The 18946-nt window shown below is 48.6% G+C and overlaps 2 protein-coding genes across 2 annotated transcripts in view; one reads left to right on the forward strand and one right to left on the reverse strand.

The window, feature by feature from the left end:
• The window catches only part of LOC104397931 (collagen alpha-1(XXVII) chain B-like), a 15999-nt gene extending 15816 nt beyond the window's left edge, over positions 1-183 (reverse strand). The window contains exon 1 of the mRNA XM_010007950.1: positions 90-183. Coding sequence (XP_010006252.1) covers positions 90-145 — 56 coding nt within the window. The 5' untranslated portion in view covers positions 146-183. The remainder of the gene's footprint in view (positions 1-89) is intronic.
• Positions 184-972: 789 nt separating this feature from the next.
• Positions 973-18946, forward strand: part of MEGF9 (multiple EGF-like-domains 9) — a 118112-nt gene continuing 100138 nt past the window's right edge. The window contains exons 1-2 of the mRNA XM_010007951.1: positions 973-1037; positions 1443-1516. Of these exons, the coding sequence (XP_010006253.1) occupies positions 973-1037; positions 1443-1516 (139 nt within the window). The remainder of the gene's footprint in view (positions 1038-1442; positions 1517-18946) is intronic.

An 18946-nucleotide genomic window follows, 5' to 3' on the forward strand; every position in this document is an offset into this window, starting at 1 on the left:
CTCCCGGGATCCCCCGGCCCCCCGGAGCCCCCAGCCCAGCCCGGGATGCCCCTTCCCCAGCGCCGGGAGAAGTCGGACTTTGTACTCACCCCCTGCCTGCTGCTGTAGCTCTGAGTCTGGAGACCGGCTCTGATTCCGGCTCCATCACGTTTTAGTGCATTGTCTCTTTCGGGCAATTTTTGCTGCAATCCATCAGAAAAAGGGGGACAGGCCGGTTTGTGGGTACATCCTTCCCAGGAGCTCAGCTCTCTGCCTCTCTAAGGGGCTCAGCTGTGTCAAAGGCACCCCCTGGCCCGGACGGCTCACTCCTTCCTCCTTCTCTTCTGGGTCCTTTTGCTTACACAGATCTTTTAATCCCATTTAACTCCCTCTCGGCAGACTGCAATTACCTTGGGAAAAAGGAGAGAGAACAGAAAGTACACGCTAGGAAGCCGGGCTGGCCCATGGTCGCTGGATTTCTCGCCTCCCTCTTTTTTTCCCTCCTTATGAACAGTACAAATTTCTGTGATCTCTGCTTTCCAAAGCTCTTGATTTAAAAGTGTCGGGGCTTTTTTTTTTTTTTTTTTTTTTTTTTTTTTTTTTTTTTTTTTTTTTTTTTGTTGTTGTTGGTTGGTTGGTGGTTGTAACGATTATTTTTATTTGCCGTGCAGATGTGCCTCCCACCCCCCCAAGGATCTCTCCTCTGGACTTAGAGAGAAGAGGAAAAGGCAGATTTGGAGAAATGAAAATGATTTAAGGATGTCCCTGCTGCCTCTCTCTGCTGCCCTCCTCTGTAACACCGAAGCACTTACCAAAAAAAAATAATAATACAAAGTAAATAAATAATTTAAAAAGAGAAACTCTTCTGGCCAGCAAAGCTGCTGAGAAGCACTGGGAGACCCGTCCTGGCTCTGTGGAGAAGAGACACAAGGCCCCCCGGTCTGGGAGATGGTGGGGCTGGGTGCCAGGCTGCACCCACCTGCCAGGGGGGCCATGAACCTCTCCCACCTCCTCACCCCACATCTCACCACAGGCTGGCAGAGGACACGAGCTACAAGGTACCTGATGTGGCTTTTCCTTGGGCTCAGCACTGGGCAGAAGCAGTTGGGAGCCTGTGGAGGGGGCTCAGGCCCATGAGAGAGAAGCCCCCCTGCTCTCCTCACCCTGCCCTGCTCCCACAGGGAGAAAGGCAACTGGAGGGCTGGGTGTGAGGCCACCAGGCCACCTCCAGACCCCTTCTCCTCCAACCACCCAGGGATGGGGGCTGGACCCCAGGAGGAGGAGGGAACGACTTTTCTTACACGAGGTCCAGCAGAGCAGTTCTGATCCCAAGCCCACTTCACCAGCCCTGCCAGGAGAGAGGACTTTGGCACGTGGGTCAAACCTACATCCTTCTACCCTTTCTTCTACCACCTCTTGCCAAGCCCCCCCGAGCTGGGACCCAACCGCTCTGCCCTCCCCAGGGTCACCAGCAGGTCCCTGTTGTCCACACCAGGACACGGCCACCCCCTCAGCTCCACGGGCTTCCCTCAGGCAGGTGGGTGCAGCCCCCCCAGCTCCTCCCTGCAGCCCTGGCTGCTCCCCAGGTGTCTGCCTTGGGCACTTACCTGGCCGCGCGGTGCGGGGCTGGGCACAGTCCCCGGGCAGCCCCGCTCTCCTCTGCCCTTCCTTTGTCTCAGCAGCTGCCCGCGGGTCCTGCTTCTTAGCAAATAATAGTAATAATCCTCATTAAAAAGGGGGAAAAAAAAATGAAAAAAAAAAGCAAAAAAGCAAAAGGAGTGAAAAAATAAACCCAACCCTCTTCCTCCCTCCTGCCCCCTCAGCCTCAAGGTGTGTCCTGCGCTGGGGTCAGGGGGTGCCTGCCGGGCCCGGAGAGAGCCAGGGGGGGGTTCTGGCAAGGCTGGGGGTCCCCCAAGTTCAACAGATAATCCTTCCCCGGGGCTGGCGCGGGCAGGTCTCCCTCGGGCCGTCGCTCCACTCGTGGGTCATGGATGCTGCAGGGATCCAGGAGAGAAGAGAGGTTGGGACCGGGCGCTGGGAGGGACATGGATGTGAAAGAGGTGGGAATTGTAAGGCTGCCCTTGTCCTTTTAAAAAGCTGCAGCCAGGGGACTCCGCTCCTGGCTGGGGTGCCCCAGGTATCCGGTTTCAGCAAACAGCAGCTAATGAGCGGAGCTCCAGCCTCCGAGGGGCAGGTTCAGAGCTGCTCTGCAGGCACGGGAGGCAGGGGGGCACCCCGGGCACCCACCGGCAAGGGCTGGAGCAGGGATGGGGCTGCAGGAGGGAGAGGAGGGCTGTGGGTGAAGGGCTGCATGGTCACTGCTGCCCCAGGGTGAAGGGCAGGCTGCAAGGTCTGCAGGGCAAAGGACAGGGCTTGGGGGGTGCTGGGCGTCAAAGCTGAGCCACCCCAGGGTGTTGCTCCACCAAGCAGGGACTGCATCATAGAATCACAATTATTTAAGTTGGAAAAGACCTTTAAGATCATCAAGCCCAGCCTTCAACCCTGCTCATATCCCCTAAATCATATCCCCAAGCACCACAACTAGATGACTTTTAAACACCTTCAGGGATGGTGATTCAACCAGCTCCCTGCTCAGCCTGTTCAATGCCTGACAACCCTTTCAGAGAAAAACAAAATCCTGAGGTCCAGCCTAAACCTCCCCTGATGTCCCCTCTTGTCCTACCGTTATTTACTTGTGAGAAGAGACCTGCACCTCCATCTCTATGATGTCCTTGCACAATGTCTCTGCCTTGGGCACTTTGAAGTGGGGTGAGAGGCTGTGCAGAGTCTCCTCACAGCCCCATGTTCATTGGCCTTCATTTGCCTCAGCAGCTCACTGCAAGTTCTACTTCTTATAAAATACTTAAAAGAAAAAAAAAAAAAAAGGTGAACCCCCCCCAAACTCCTTCCTCCCTTTCAGTCTCATCCCCCAAGACAAGCAGAAGGACCAGGCAGAACTAAAGCACCTCAAACCTGGGTAAGGGCACCAAACTCAGACACTCCCCATGAGACAGATACAGCCACAAACAGGATCAACATCCACCCAAGTACCTGGACTTGAAGCTGGGCTGGAACTGTGTTACACTCAGAGCACAGTCTGACTCAGCAAGGCAGGTTTTACTCAAAAAACTGACCTCAGAACGTGGCCAAAAATTAAGGTTTCCACCATCAATCACATCTCCCATATCCATGACACCCTCTGCCACCATGCATGCTAAGGATTTGTTTTCTTTAATCCACACATATGACCTAGCTGTGGTTGCTTGCTGGGACAGTGGTTTTGCATCCCCCAGTTTCTATAGGCATAAGATTTTATTCAAAGCTCTGCTCTGAAGTGTGTTGCCCTTTGTTCTTGCTTGCTACAACAGATGAAACTTTCAAGTGACAGTAACAGAAAATCTGAAACAAGTGGTGTTATGATTGGAGGAGATAAAGAGCCTCACAGTCCCCTGGCCTCAAGAAAACCTTTTCAGGAGAGTACAAGAAACACACCCAGGTATTTGTAAGAAGTTCAGATACACAAACAAACCTATCTCAAAACCCTCTGAAGGCCAAGGAGCTCAGATGACCCATCCAACACAGCTTTGAGGACAAAAAGCAGTCACAGAGCTCTTCAGAAATCACACAAAATCTCTCTTTTTCTTAGCTAGTTTTTTTCCTCAGCTGTTTTTCTGTGTTTCTCAGTCATGCATTCCTCACTGAGAAACATTCTAGCCCAGTTTAAGATAAAGTTTTAGCCTATTAAAAACAGATAATTCCTTTGCTATTGAAAACACCTTGTATCTTCCTGCTCCTTTCTACCTTTTCTCTCTTCCAAAAGCAGCAAGTCTTTAATAACCTTCCTTACCTTCAAAAAACTGTGCTATACCCAGAAAGGAACAAGGCCCCAGCTTCCCAGAGTGGAGGACAGAGAATTAAATGAAAAGAAATAAATAAACAAACGTGCTGCATCTTTTTTGCAAAGATGGATGTGAAGGGGGTGTGCTTGGGGACCTGGTAGGGACTGGCAACACTTCAGGTCCACAGCAAGGACCACCATAAACCACACTTAGAGCCCCATCCTCAAACATTGTGCAGACACTTAACTCTGCTCAGCTGAACACTTTCAAACCAAACACATGCATGAAGTTCTGTTAGCATGGAGACATGAATGGAGCTCAGCAGTAGGAAAAAGGGAATTAGTTTAAAACAAAAGGAAACCCAGCATAGCTGAAGCCAAGGGTAGTGCCAAGTGAATTCAGGTTCAAAAATTAGACCTCATTCTTCAAAAAGAGAAAAGCCACAACATATGATCTGAATAGAAATATATTTAGCAGATTTCTTTTTCTTCCCTTCCAAATTTAAACAGAAGCCATTTTAAAATGCTAAATAAACTGAAGTAAATCACCACAGCAGTGAAATTAAAATTAAAAAATTCAAGAAAATTCAAAAAAACCCTAAACCAACAAAGAAAAAAAAGGAGTTGGAATTGACTACACCAGTTTAATTAACCAGAATAAGAAAAGTACAGGGGAGGAGGAAATGCCACCACACACCACAGGGAACAAAACTCTTGCTTTTGACAAAAAGCACCTCCAGAAGAGCAGCATGTCATTTCTGCCTGAATAAATACAACACCTGAAATACTCATCTGCACTTAGCCCATTAGCAGAAGAGTCAGCACCCACCTCTCCTCAGGATCCCTACCTTGGTTAAGCATCAAGGCTCTCATTAATATAATTTTGTCTCTTTACTTCTCTTGGAACACCAAGGGGGAAGGCATCTAGGAGCCCTGGTGAGCACAGTTCCAGCTGCCCTGCATGACTCAGAGCCCAGCTTCAAGGACCAGAGGAATCCCAGACACTAACCTGGGCTTGTCCTCCCAGTTTGGCTTGGCCTGAAGGTCAGCACTGAATTACAGCTGAAGCATTTTTACCTTTGCACAAAATCAGAAAATTATTGTGAATCACCCAGTGCCCCCAGAACTCAGAGGGAATTACAGGGATCCATTTGGGTGTATTTGGATAAGCAGCCTATTCAGCTTTCAAGCCATGGCATGAGCAGGCAGAAGGCACCAGCGGAGTGAAACCCAAGGCACAAGAAAAACTTGTGGGAAGGATCAAACAAACATGAGAAGGAGAGATGGGATAAAGAGCCTTTCACTCCATCTGGGCTGAGGACCAGCACCCAGTTCAGATTGGAAGTATCTAAACTTGGTACCTGGCTAAGAGTTGCTGGAGACACCAGGACAAGGGAACCACACTGCCATGAAGGGGTGGGAGGACACAGCCATGTGGCCTTGTGGCATGGCCCAGGAGCACATATCACATGGAGCAGGGCTCCTGGGGAGGCTGGATCCATGCCTGTAAACCCTGGAGGACTGGAAGGTCCATCCAGAGGTACAGGAGTCACCCCCCAGCCCATGCACAGCAATGCAGGCAGTGGCTCTGACAGTGCCCAGCTCCTGGGACATCTCCTTGAGGGCTGACCTCACACCTGTGCTGCAAACGTCAGCAGCCCTGGCAGCAAGAAGGCCCTGCAGAGCTGCAGGCAGGGGGTCTGATCCATGGCTGTTGGGGCAACACTGAAACACTCACATCAGAGCAACCACTTCTATCCCTTCTTGCACACTTTGAGAGCAGCCCAGGCCCTCTGGGCTCCACACTTCCCTGTGATGCTTTCCCACGTGTGCAGTTCCCTGCCCAGGGTTTCCCAGTGCCTACATCACTTCTCTCTTCAGATCCTGTGTTTGACATGACTGCACAGACACTTCTCACACCCAGGAGCTCTATTTGAATGACAAGCACTGGTTCAAGCCCCGAACTAAAGTCATCCCTACCCTGTAGGGACCTGGTCATGAGCAGTAACCTGTGGATGAAGTGGCTGCTGCTACGTGTCTCCACCCATGGCAGAGTCAAAATCTCCATGAAGGCAGCAGCTGGCCCAGCTGGGGTCCAGTTACCTGGTGCTCCTGTTTGTTTCTGTTTCTGGCTTCAGCCATCACTGCAAGAACAGGAGCTGCCAGCTGAGGAGCAGAACATTCACCACCTTCTGATTTTAGCTCTGATGCTGTTTGCCAGCTATTTTTGTGATACAAAAGCTCATGTGGGTTATGTTTCTTGTTCCCAGTGCACTATGGAGTGAGTCAATTATACAGGAGATGTACAGAAAGCTCAAAGATCATCTAGGCAGCCAAGCACCTGCCCAGTGCTGCTCCCCCCCTCTCCACAGCCCTCCTAACAAACCCTGTCCCATCCTGTGCCACAGGTTGGAGGTGATGTGTTTCAACTCCTGCAGCCTTTTGATGTAAAATGTTTTAAATTCTTTTCAAGAACACTGAAGCCTTTTGTCTCTGGGCCAGTGCAGTGGGGCTGCTGACCTTCCTGTGCTTTCCAGCTACACCACATCACGTCAGGCTGCCCGGCCAGTCGAGGGGTAGGAATGGTTGTTAATCATTAAACCCAGCCTTTTTCCCTTGGAATGAAAGGAAACACATTGTAGTGACACAAGCCCTAGAGCCAGCCCTTCCCAAGGAAGTGCTGCCTGCTGATGATAACTCTGCCATGCCCTTCCATTTAGATAGTTAGAGATGCACAGTTTCCCAGGATGGCTGCAAAGCCCAGTGCTCAGCTGATGTCACCAGCAGGCAGTGTGGAACTGGTGGGTAAGCCACGATGGAGTAAAGCACTGACATGCTTTGGTAGGAGGACATTGCAGCTCCTAGATCCTCATTTTGTTATTTAAGATATCTGGTAAAGGCTGCCTGGTTTTGCTATCATCCCTTTATTTTCTTTGTTCATCTGTTCCTAAGGTGGATTCAGTCTGTCCCTGCTTCAGTCCCTGGTACTACCAGAAAATACAAAATCCCCACTGAGCTGCTGCACATGGAGCAGCAGTTCCTCCCACCTGGAGGTTTGCTAGTTAAGGGCTGAAATCCACCAGCAAGCACCAGTGCTTTCCCCTCTGCCACGTCAAAGGGCCTTGTTCAGGTGTGGATCAGACATGTGCTACCCTGGGTGAGCACAGGGAACAGGATCTTTCTCTACAGAAACAGCATCTCTTTTCTTCATGAAACAGAACCACCCTGAGAGCACCTTTTCCCGTGGCAAAGGCTGCCATGAAAGCACATGGTGATCTAAATAGTTCCCTGCATATTAAGGAGAACTGTCACTGTGGTCTCTGCTACAACAGCCTATGACTGTGGCAGGAAGCACAAACCAGGGTGCAAAATTGAAGGCTGAATTCTGCATGTCATGCATGCACAATGCTTAAGAATTTCAGGCAGCACTGTCCACTTCCAGTGTGGTCTGTCAGCTCTCTGGGGAACCCAGTAGCACTGACTCAGAGGGGGGTCAGTGCTCGTGCCAGAGCCCCTGTATGTGCCAGGCAGGACTGATGCAGGAAGGAGCAGGGAGCCTGCCCTGTTCTCAGCACATTGGGCACTGCAAGGTGGCTGCAGGCACTGGAAGGTACTGGCTGCTGAGCTGTGCCATGTCCTTCCAGAGGAGAGAGGCTGTTTGCTCTGTGGGTGCATGTGAGAACATGGGGCTTCTGGCAGCTGGAGCCTGTCTGCACACCCAGCAAACCTGGAGGGTGAGTTCAGAAGGGAGAGAGAAATTGGTGCAAGATCTTGGCTTTCAGGAGACAGCAAGTGACAATGGAAATGCCTGGTGCAAAGATTTTGTGCAAGACAGAAACTAAGCCTGGGTCAGACTGAGGAGTTTCAGTGGGGAAGGGAAAGGAAGAACAGTTTAGAAAAAATGTTATCACACATTTTTGCTATCACCAACATTTAAGGAGATACTATTTAAAACCAAAAGAAATGTTTTTTACAAGTAAAGCAAGAGGTGTTCTTTGTTTCTGATTTTGATTTTTGAAAGTGGGACCAGCAGTTCCAGCTGCTGTAGGAGAGAGAACCCTGTGTCCTGGTGTTGGGTTGGCCTGAGGGAGCAGCTTCCTGGTAAAAGGGAAGTCATACCTGCCTTGAATCAGGAAGAAATTGAAGTGGAAATGGTAAGTCCCAGGCTAAAATGAAGGAAGGGTAAGACTGGACAGATCTGAGATGGGCAGACCTGGGTCTCCACCCTGCACTGGCCTCACTAATGACACAAAAAAACTTCTTCAGCAGAGACAAGGATGAGAGGCTCCCTGCATGTACACATGTGCACATTAAGCAAAAGCTTGTGCTCCACTAAGTTCTGAGGTACCAACACCAGAACAACTGAGATTTGATTTGTGCTGAGAGTACCTTTAAGACACAAACCAATCCCAACAGAGAATTGCTGCCCTTAATCTAAGCTACAATGTGCCAGGCCAGAGTTTCCTTTAGCAATTGTATTCAGCTATTTCTGCAGCCAGTTGCTCATCCCTGCTCTGATGACAAGTGATGTGGCTGGTGAGTGGGAAAGATGTTGCCTCATTTCTTAAGAACCATCTGGTCCTGGATGTCTCTGACTGAACCAATCAGCTCCTCTCTGCCTGGAGGCAGCAGGAGTGTCCCAAGCACCACACACTAACCTAGATCTCCACAGAGCTGGGTTTTGGTTTTCACTGTTCCAGTGACCTGCAGGGCGACCCGAAGCAACTTGAACCATTGCTTTTGTGCCATTATTTTCTTGTCTCCAGAGTGCAGCTTGTGATACAGATCACCCTATGTGCAAAGTGCTTTAAGACCTTCAGCCCTAAAGCCCTGCCAGGGAATTGTTCCTACCTCACCTTGCAGTTGGCAGCAGCCTCTCCTGCAGGAGAAAGTAAATCTGCTTCCCAACCAGCTTTTCTATTCCCCACAAGGTTCCATCCTCCAGATGCACAGTTTGTTAGAGATTGTTCAGCTTTATCTGGCTGTAAAGCTCTCTGTGTAAAAAAAAAAACCCAACAAACCCTGGCTGATTAAACATGCAATTCAAATTCTATCATCTGGAGCACAGTAGACAATTCCTCCCACTTTATCTGCACGGACTGAAACTCAATCTGTGCCACTTAGAGCAGAACAATGCTGGATTTCTTCATACTTCTCTGGAATTGTTAGCACAGAAGGCAGGAGCACAGCCCATTTTCACAGAGAGGTTCTCTTCTGACATACTCAGTCTGTTAACTGAGAGTACACAAATCTGCTTCAAAGCTAATGGGCTTTCTTTTTCCCCCCCCTCCCAGCAAACACACTTCTTCACAGCTGCACACTCTCACTCTCTTTCCACTTCAATAGCAATAGTATTTGGGAAAGCTCTCCATGCTGGAGCCACTGCAGAAAGGCTGTATTTACTGATGTTTGGGTAAGAACTGATGAGAGACCTGGTTGTGTCTCTTGCTCCAAGTTAAAAAAAAATAAGAAAAATAAAATCAATATTTACACAATGACTGGGGAAATAAATCCCCTCCTTCCCAGAGTAGAGGGAAATAGAATGAGGTGATTGAAATGGGTTTCATGGAAGGGGACTGTGTTTGGTTGTTTGTTTTCAGAGCCTGGGAGATGTTTGCTGGTTTTTTCCCTTAGTTTTGTTGTAATTTAAATGCAACTATATGGCACAGAGTCCAGCAAAGCAGCTTCCCACTGGCACCTTTCATTAAGGACCAAAAACTCAGGAGCTCCTGCTAGAGCCATCACTGGGTCTGGTGGACACAAGGCTCAGGTGTGTCAAGGGCTGGACTGTCTCCATTCCCACTAAACACCCTCTCAGGATGCACTCAGCTCAGCCCTGCTGGGGCCAAACCTGCCAAGTGAGAAGCAGTTAATGCTCCAGCAAGTTATAGCACAAACAATGTCATCAGAATTGTTCCCCCAGCACAAAGATCCTGTCCAAAGCCTGGCAGGGCCAATGGAAAGATTCACATTGACTTCTCAGGCCTGCAGAATGTGCTCTGGTTCCACCAGGACTCCTGGCTTGTACAGAGCCAGGGCTCACCCCTGCCTTTCTGCTAAAGGAAAAGGAAAGCTCTGCCAGGCACAAATTTGCTCCTGGCCCCTGTGACCAGCTGCTCTGCTGGGCTTCTCCCTCCACCCACATCAGGGCTCTTGTGCTTGCCTGACCCATGTGATTCATAAATCCCTTTACTAAAGGAATCATCAGGGACTCCCATCCCACCAAAGTGCCCACTGAAGGCAGTTTCTCTCTGCCAAAGGCACATCCCCCTGTACCACACACCTGCAGCAAACCCCACCGAGCTCTGCAGGGTCTGACTTCCCAGCCTGGGCTGCCCCGAGGCAGCACCACTGGCAGCTCTGCCCTGGCCAGCAGGGTGGAACAAGGAGCCTTCATTTTGGTCTGGATTTTCCTATCAAAAGTATCTATTATTCACTCCTACATCTTGAAGTCACTATTCCTATTATTATTATTTTGTGGTGGATTTTTTTGTTGTTACTGTTTTTTGTTGTTGTTTTTTTGCTTTTTTTTTTTTTTTTAAAAAAAAAAGGATTCCAAATCCTTTAAAAGAAGATAAGTAAAGTTTTTCTAGAGGGAGAATCCCTGGGTGCATTTCACTAAGCTGCCACAAAAGTGTTCCCTGGACAAGCTGCTGCACAGCAGGCAGCACATCAGCCTTTGTAACAGGGTTTGGGAGGATTCAAACTGCCAGAGTGTCACTGACTGCAGCTGGGCACCCCCCATTCACCATGTAGAGACCAGAGAGCAGATTTGTGTATATTACAGACAGAAATACATGCATAAAGGCTGCCAACACCCAAAAGCAACCCCTCCATGGTTTAAAAAAAAAAAAATTAAAAAATTAAAAAGGAGCCATTGTACAGAGCAAATCAAGACCTTTTTAAACCTGCTTCCCATTTGCCATTCCCAAAAACTCTGTGGGATTGAAGTAGAGCCTTGTCACTGGCAAGGGTTAGTTCAGGGTCAAGTTCTAGACTCCAAAAGCCAAGGAATAAACACTGGTTACTCTCCAGTCTCTCAGAAAACTGTAAAATCTCTCTTCATATGGAACATCCCATCTGTGTGTCATCAGCAAAGTTTTCCACTGGCAAACGTGCCCTGCTTTGACTTTTGCTTTATACATAAATTAAATTTATGCTTTATCAGTATCATCTCCCTCCCAGCCAGCCTGAACACCTGCCTTATTTCTCTTCTGTTGTTTTTCTCTGGCATTTCATTATTATGAGCTAACATTGAGCTATTTCTTGTTTAGATTAAAAAGGGTAACTTTTAATCTCATTCAATTCCTGAGTCTATCTTCAGGTGCTCTTCTCTGATCCACTCTGACAGTGGCTCCTTCCCCATCAAACCCCCTATTTAGCACAGAAGCCAGAGCAAAATTCTCTGCAAGACCTGCATTAATCAGCAGAATGGAGTAAATGAGACTATATAATATCTGCTGTCTTCAAAGTCTTGAATAAGCATCAACACTTTCTCAACACACTCACCTGTGAATACACCCCAGGCAGGGAGCAGGTACAGTATTTTCTGGTGATGCTGGTGCAGGGCACTGGCTAGTTTCACTGTCAAATGGCTGATGATGCCTCTGTCTTTAATTGATGTGGATAATGTGGCTCTCACCTTTGCCTTCCTGTAAACACCACACAAAACACCCAAACCAGCCATCCCCATCAAATGCATGATGAACAGGTCCCTAGTACCAAAACCACTTTGATGTCCTGAACTTGCCTTTCATCCTGAGAACACTTTGCAGTTATTCATGTGATCCCTAAGTCATCCCCACCCACGCAGGTTTCCCTGATTCACCAGCTGGGTACACAGAAAGCCCCAGCCACAGGAGGTGCAGTGGGGAGAGGTGCCTGAGCATCCCAGGCTCCCCAGCCACCTCTGGGAGCTGCACTTCTCACCCCAGCTTCAGCAGATCAAATCAGACCATCAGTAACTTGTCCCATCCTGATCCCAGGGAGCAGCAAACAAGGAGGAGAACCCAGGAGTCTGTCCCTACCCCACCACAAGTCCTCCCTCAGCACCACTGCACTTGGTAAGCTCTACAAGCCACGTCTGTCCTATGTGCCTGGTCAGCAAAGGGACCTTTGTGGAGAGCACAAAGTTTCTCTGTAGTTTTCACACCTCTTCATCCTCACCTGGTTTTTAGGAGTTTTTTCCTGATGTGCCATTATTAAACAAACTAGTTTCTGGTTAAAACTTGCCCCAAAGTAGCTGGGAGAGAATAAGAAATGCCAAGTTGTCCATTTTCCTCTTCCTTTAAAGGGGAAATAACATTGAAGTAAAGTATTTTTTTAAATGGCATCAATCAGCATTTTATTTTATAGCTCCAATTTTTAATTTTGTATTTATTTTTTTTTTAGTCTAACAAAGACCATCCTCTCCCCAGCACTACTAAGAGGGGACTATCCTGAAAATTATAGATTCCAGAGTCTGCAAGAGAACCACAGAGGTTTAATTATAGTTATTGACAAACCAAACACCCACAGAAAGCTCAGAAATAACCACACCAAGTGGAGGTAGCAAAGTGCCATCAGCCAGCCTGAACTGGGGACAGCTCACTAGTGCCCTGGGGTGAGAAGACCTGCCCTGCTCCCCTCCTGTCCCAGCCTAGAGGGGTCACGGGTGGGGGCAGCTGCTGCTGCCATCCCTTCAGTTCAACCCACCCCATGTGCTTGGGGTGGGTTTTATCCCCCCTAAATTAGAGCTGTGCAAGTTACTCCTTGCACAGGGTTTTGGTTTGGGTTTTTTTTCCCAGAACAGGCCTGAAATTGCTCCTGTTTTGAGACTGAACCCCTGTGTTCTGCACCATGAATGCTCAGTGTGTCTGTGCTGCTCCCAGTTTGCCCACGCTCCCGGCACCCACCCCTGCTGGGAGGAGCAGCCTCCAGCTGCAGGGCAGCTCCAGCTCAGCAGGTAGAGGTGCAGCACTCCTGGGAATCAGCAAATGCCTGGACAGGTCTGGTCTGCCCCAGCCCAGCAGTGGTTGCTGCAGGCTGTGCTGGCAGACCCTGCAGGAATGGTGCTGGTGGGCAGCTCCCTGCCCTCTGGGCGGGCTCTGCACCCCAACAGCTGCAGTCACATCAAAGGCTGCCTGTCTAAAGCCAAGCTAACAGGGTTAGAGATGGTGAAGCACCAGCTGGGGTGTTCCCAGGGAGCCCGAGGAGGCTTCTGAGCTCCAGCCCCTCTGGAGGGATCCTGATTCAGGGGCATTGCCAGGTGGCACTGGCTGAGCTGGCTGCTACCAGAGCCACCAGCCCCCACCAGTGCCTCATGGCCTGGCCTGGCCTCTGCTCACACAGAGCCCCACAGACTGTGAACGAGACCTTGTGACAGCCTTGGGAGACAGGAAGGAGCCCAGTTAACCAGAGAGGCACAGGCAGCAGCAAGGGCTGGGTCACTGTCACAGGCAAAGATTGATACAGAGCTGGGGAGATAAAATACAGAGCTACCAGAAACAACCCAGCCAAGCACTTCATTTTCATTTCATCAGCAGGGGAAGCCCCCATCTCTGTCCCCACAAACAGTTTCCTGAAGGATGGGGCAGGATGTTCAACCTGGGCTGCATTTGCCCCAAGGCCCTGCCCACCTGCCACCAGTCACCATAACCATGGTTGGGCAGCAGTTCCCAGAGCTCCTCATCAACAACAGGCAGGATGGACCACAAAGCCCTCATTTAGACTGGAGCCAGTGTATTCATGCAAAAACCCACAACAAAGCTGTTAGGAGCTGTAGGAGCAAAGAGCTGAGCACAGGAACACACAGCTCAGACTCACACCCAGCACCTCTCCCATGGGCTGTTGGAGACCACATCCAACCCAGGGCTGGATGCACCACCACTGGGGGTGTGCGTGAGAAAAGCAAGCTCAGCCAGGCTTACCAGCATCCCCAGAAAGTCCCCATACTTGCATTTTTTCCACCAAGAGACCTTGCCTTTGCCTGGTGCCCTGTGCAGCCTGGATGTTACCTACGCAGCTCCAGCACTGGTCCCCTCCCAGCAGCAGCCTGTGGGTTCCCACACCATATCTGTTCTATACAGTGGTGTTAACTGGACAAGCTCTGATGAGAGCTGTTCCCCAGCCAATGCCCACGATAGACAAAAAGCTTTTGTAAGAAGGGAGAGGTCTCAATTCACCCTTTTTTCTGCAGTGAACTTCATGGCATGTACATCCAGGAAATTTGTCACTTAACAGCATGGCCCAGTGCCCAGCACATCCCCTCACTGACACATGATTTGATTCACAGGTGACATCTGCAACCCCAGACAACCCAGAGGCTGCAGCAAAGCTTCTAAAGAAAGGAGACAGTCACAGAGACCTTCCCAGGAGAAGTGTGGTACCAACACCTAGATACATGACTCCAGCAAGGCTTAGTGCTCCAGTCAAAGAAGCCTCTTTAAATCTGGAACAGAGAAAGAAAATGGAATTAAAACTAAAACTGAATGGGCTGGTTATTGGAAACAGCAGCATTATACTTAGTTGTTTCTCATCTCCTATGCACCAGCTTCAGTCTGCTGAATAGCTACAGAATTCACTGGCGTTATTCCTAATTTTACAATGATTTGGGAGAAGAGGGGACAAAGGCAAGCAAACAAAGCTAATTGCCTTCAGTGTTTTGTTTATCTGGGTTTTGTTCAGCCAAACAAAGAGGACGTTCAGGTCCAAGCTGACTGTGGAGCCACAGAACTCCCTTGCTTGGCTGGGCTGTTTAAAACCAGTTTGCAGTTTTGGCATCCAGCATCTTCAGCAACCACCACTAGCAGGAACTTTCTTATCTCCATCTGGTCACTATAGAAACTCTGGTGCCTTCAGCCACTGTTACTACAGATTCCTTAACCTTGCAAACCCCCCTCCAAAAAAGCAGGAAGTCCTCCAAGAGCCAATCCCTGAGTCGTAAAAAGAACAAAGGCACTGGATGTAATTTCCAATGCAAAAGTCCAAGCAGGAAAATTCCCAGTTTTCATAACAAAGCTGTGCATTCTCAGCCACCCTTCCCAACATGCTGTTTGTTCTTTGTGCCAGAGAAGACACTGAGCAGAAATGTAAATAACATGGCACACTCTGCAGGGGGAGCACGTTGCTGGCACCGAGCAGCAGCACATGGGCTGCACAAACCACAACCAACCAGTCTGGCCACCTTTGGTTACTTGCCCTGCATCAGTCAGCATCTAAGATTTCCCACTGGAGTCTTGAGTGAGGCAGCAGGGTTCCCAGGCACCAAGCAGAGGAGCAAAGCCAGGAGGAGGGAGTCTGGGAGAGCAGATCCAACCTGCTGTCATTTCTAGTCAGGAGCAGAACACCTGGTTGAACACAGACATGGCAAAGTGCTGAGAACTGAGGTTCCCTGCACCTGTGAGTCCCCAGGGGACACTCGAGCAAAACAAGACCTCCAGATATGAAGCCATCTGATGAGACACAGGCATGGCTCTCTCCACGGATCTGTGAGGAGACTGCAACCCTGTCCTGGTGCTGCAAGGTGGAATTGGACAAGCTGAGCAGCCACCCAAAAGAGAAAGGTGAATCCTCACCATGTTACCTGCCCTCAACAGCCAACGCCAGCAGAGCAGCTGCTGCATCAGGTGCTGCTGGTGCAAAGAGTCACAGGTGGGTTCAGTCTTTGCATCTTGTCCAACAGGGAGCAGTGGCTGCAGGGCAGGCATCAAGGATCAAAGTGCTCTGCTACCCACTCTTGGAAGTGTGCAATAGTTGAGCTTCCTAAGGCCCTGGGACTGGGAGTATCCTTGTTTTCTTTGAATGATATTTTATTATTATTAATTTAATTTTTTGGGGTAGGAATTTGTATTTCTAGAAGGAAAAATGAAAGTCCCATCTGACGTTTTGCAGGGAGCAGCCAGGACAGCCTGATGGAGCATGTCCTGCCCACAGCTCATCCAAGCCCTGCTGCTGGCAGAAGCTCAGGGACCCCTGCCCAGGCACTGTCCCATATCCTGAGCCCACCTGCTCCCATTCTGGGACACAAAACCAACCCTGAAAATTGGCCTTTGCTTCAGGAACTGGGCTGCAGCTTTGTTGCACTTTCCCTGCCCTTGCTGTGCCCACTGGCTTGGACAACTTTCTTTAAAGGGATTTTACAATAATGGTTTATTTCTTCAAGTTACAAAGCTTGAGAGTTTGGGAATAATTCTTAAAGTGAGGTTCCTGAATGCTTTTATGTTTCTAGAGCACAACAGGCTGCCCTGGGGCACTAAATGGAGGTGGATTTGGATGAGCCTTTTACAGTGTCCAGCAAAAGGGTGCCTAACCAGCTCAGCTTGTTGCTCAGTAACCACAGCTGTTCCAGTGCCCACTCTACAAAAATTCACCATCAATCCTTCCAGCTCAACTATAATAAAAATAATCTCTCTTTTTTTATTTATACTATTTCCTATCTACACAATCCTTTTTTCAGAATGGACCCACAAGAAGCCAGGGGAGGTGAGAAGAAAGAAGCCAATGCAAATAGTTTGGGAGGGACCCTTTGAAAAATCCAGCAAGTTTCAAAGATTTCTCTTTTGAGTGTCCTTCACTCTCCTTGTGTCTGGGAGGGAGCACAGAGGAACCTGCTCACTGAATCTGAGAAAAAGTCAAACAAGCAAATCCCAGTTGAAACCCCTGGGGTTAGTCTGTCCTGAGCCTGTTCTGAAGGGGGGAGTCTCTAAGCTGGACTGAAATGTGAGCAAGATGAGCTCTGAACAAACTGAAGGGGTGGAACACATTACTGCCCTGCCCAACTGGCTTTTAACAAAAAAAAGCTGCAGCTTTGTTGCACTTTCCCTGCCCTTGCTGTGCCCACTGGCTTGGACAACTTTCTTTAAAGGGATTTTACAATAATGGTTTATTTCTTCAAGTTACAAAGCTTGAGAGTTTGGGAATAATTCTTAAAGTGAGGTTCCTGAATGCTTTTATGTTTCTAGAGCACAACAGGCTGCCCTGGGGCACTAAATGGAGGTGGATTTGGATGAGCCTTTTACAGTGTCCAGCAAAAGGGTGCCTAACCAGCTCAGCTTGTTGCTCAGTAACCACAGCTGTTCCAGTGCCCACTCTACAAAAATTCACCATCAATCCTTCCAGCTCAACTATAATAAAAATAATCTCTCTTTTTTTATTTATACTATTTCCTATCTACACAATCCTTTTTTCAGAATGGACCCACAAGAAGCCAGGGGAGGTGAGAAGAAAGAAGCCAATGCAAATAGTTTGGGAGGGACCCTTTGAAAAATCCAGCAAGTTTCAAAGATTTCTCTTTTGAGTGTCCTTCACTCTCCTTGTGTCTGGGAGGGAGCACAGAGGAACCTGCTCACTGAATCTGAGAAAAAGTCAAACAAGCAAATCCCAGTTGAAACCCCTGGGGTTAGTCTGTCCTGAGCCTGTTCTGAAGGGGGGAGTCTCTAAGCTGGACTGAAATGTGAGCAAGATGAGCTCTGAACAAACTGAAGGGGTGGAACACATTACTGCCCTGCCCAACTGGCTTTTAACAAAAAAAAGGAAAATGAGAAAGAAATATTGGGTGCAGTGGGTTTGGCAACTAAGCCCCCACTTTACATTGGAATGAAAACCAGGAGGGGAAAGGAGAGCAACAGCCCACCCTAAAGTACTGCTGGACACTGACCTGCCTTTTGACAAAGGGCTTTTGGGTCTTAAGTTATTTGTAGAACTCTTAAAAAAACAGGTTTCATTAACATAACAGAAATAAAGCTCTTCATCTCAGCTTGTAAACACAGATGGAGGCTAAAGTGCTACCACCAAAGAGTCTGAAAATGACTGGTTCAAGGTACTTCCACTTTTGTTACCCTACATGTGAGCCCAGAACTAACCCCATGGTTTCAACAGGTGGATTTTCCAAAGCATTTCACATCCACACCCATGACTTCTATACATAAGAAAGGTTTTCCTACACCCCTAAACTGTAACTTACTACCCTAACTTTTCCCCTATCCATCACCTTATTTTTTTCTTCTGACTATAAAACATCACTTGACAGTCACTGAGCATCATTTTAATAATCTTATGATCTGAGTTTCCTCATTTTTGTCCTACAGGCAACAGGCACAGGAGCTCAGTGCTTAGGCACAAGCTGTGGCATTTCTAAGACTGTTGCCAAGGTTCTGCTCTCTCCTCTCCTTATTTATTACCCCCAAACCAACAGGATGGTCCTCCTGGTTTGACTGGGATGACAGGAAGGTGACAGCTGCCCCCGTCAATGCCTTGGCTGGGTTTGGAAGATCCCTGCTCCCTCCTGGCTTTCTGCCCTCCCTTTAGCCACCAGACAAACATGGGGTCTGGAACAAAAGAGACTTTCACACAAAGCAGCAAATCCAGCTCCATTTTCCACATTCTTTGCCTCTCTCTGCCAGCCTGAGGTGCTACCACAGGAGCTCAGGTGCTGGTGCTCCTCCCTCACCAAACAGGACAAAGGGAAAACTAACAGCACTTCACACTGCTTGGCCCTGGGACACCAGAGCAGGCTCTGAAGCAGCTACATCAGCTCAAACCAGGTCCAGGTTTCACCTCAGGGCATCAGCTGGTCTCACTTTCTGCATTTCAGCCCAACAGGACCCAGGTGTTCCTCAATATCAGGATCTGCAGGTTTCTGTTTGGTTAGAACATCCCTGAACAAGCACTGACAAGGATCTACTGGAGTTCAGAGATCATACTGGATGGCAAGAGACATTCACAACAGATTTGGGAGACTCCAAATAGAACCTACACCTTGTTCCTGGACTTGCAATAACTGGTTGCTTTAACACATGCCTCTTCCTTACTTCTGCATCCTCGTGTTAACTCTGTTTTCTATTACACACCTCTTTCCCCCACATCCTTTAAACTGCAACAGATATATATATATTTTTAACATCCTCTTACACCACACACATCACCAGGAGTTGTTAGTTTCCTCAGGACATGTCTATGCGTTCAGCAAAATGCATCCCCTCTATATTGTACCAAAAGAAGCCTGGTCAGGTCCAACCTCCTTCTATTATTCAATATGTTATAGAAACTCCAGGCACCCAACTGGGGCCCTCATTGTGCTCAAGCTGGACAAGTGCAAAGAAAATGTTCCCAGCTCTGAAGATTCCATAGTTGAAGTTTTTCAGAAAAGGG

The sequence above is a fragment of the Chaetura pelagica genome, unplaced genomic scaffold (assembly GCF_000747805.2).
Source record: "Chaetura pelagica isolate M959 unplaced genomic scaffold, ChaPel_1.0 scaffold361, whole genome shotgun sequence".
Classification (NCBI taxonomy): domain Eukaryota; kingdom Metazoa; phylum Chordata; class Aves; order Apodiformes; family Apodidae; genus Chaetura; species Chaetura pelagica.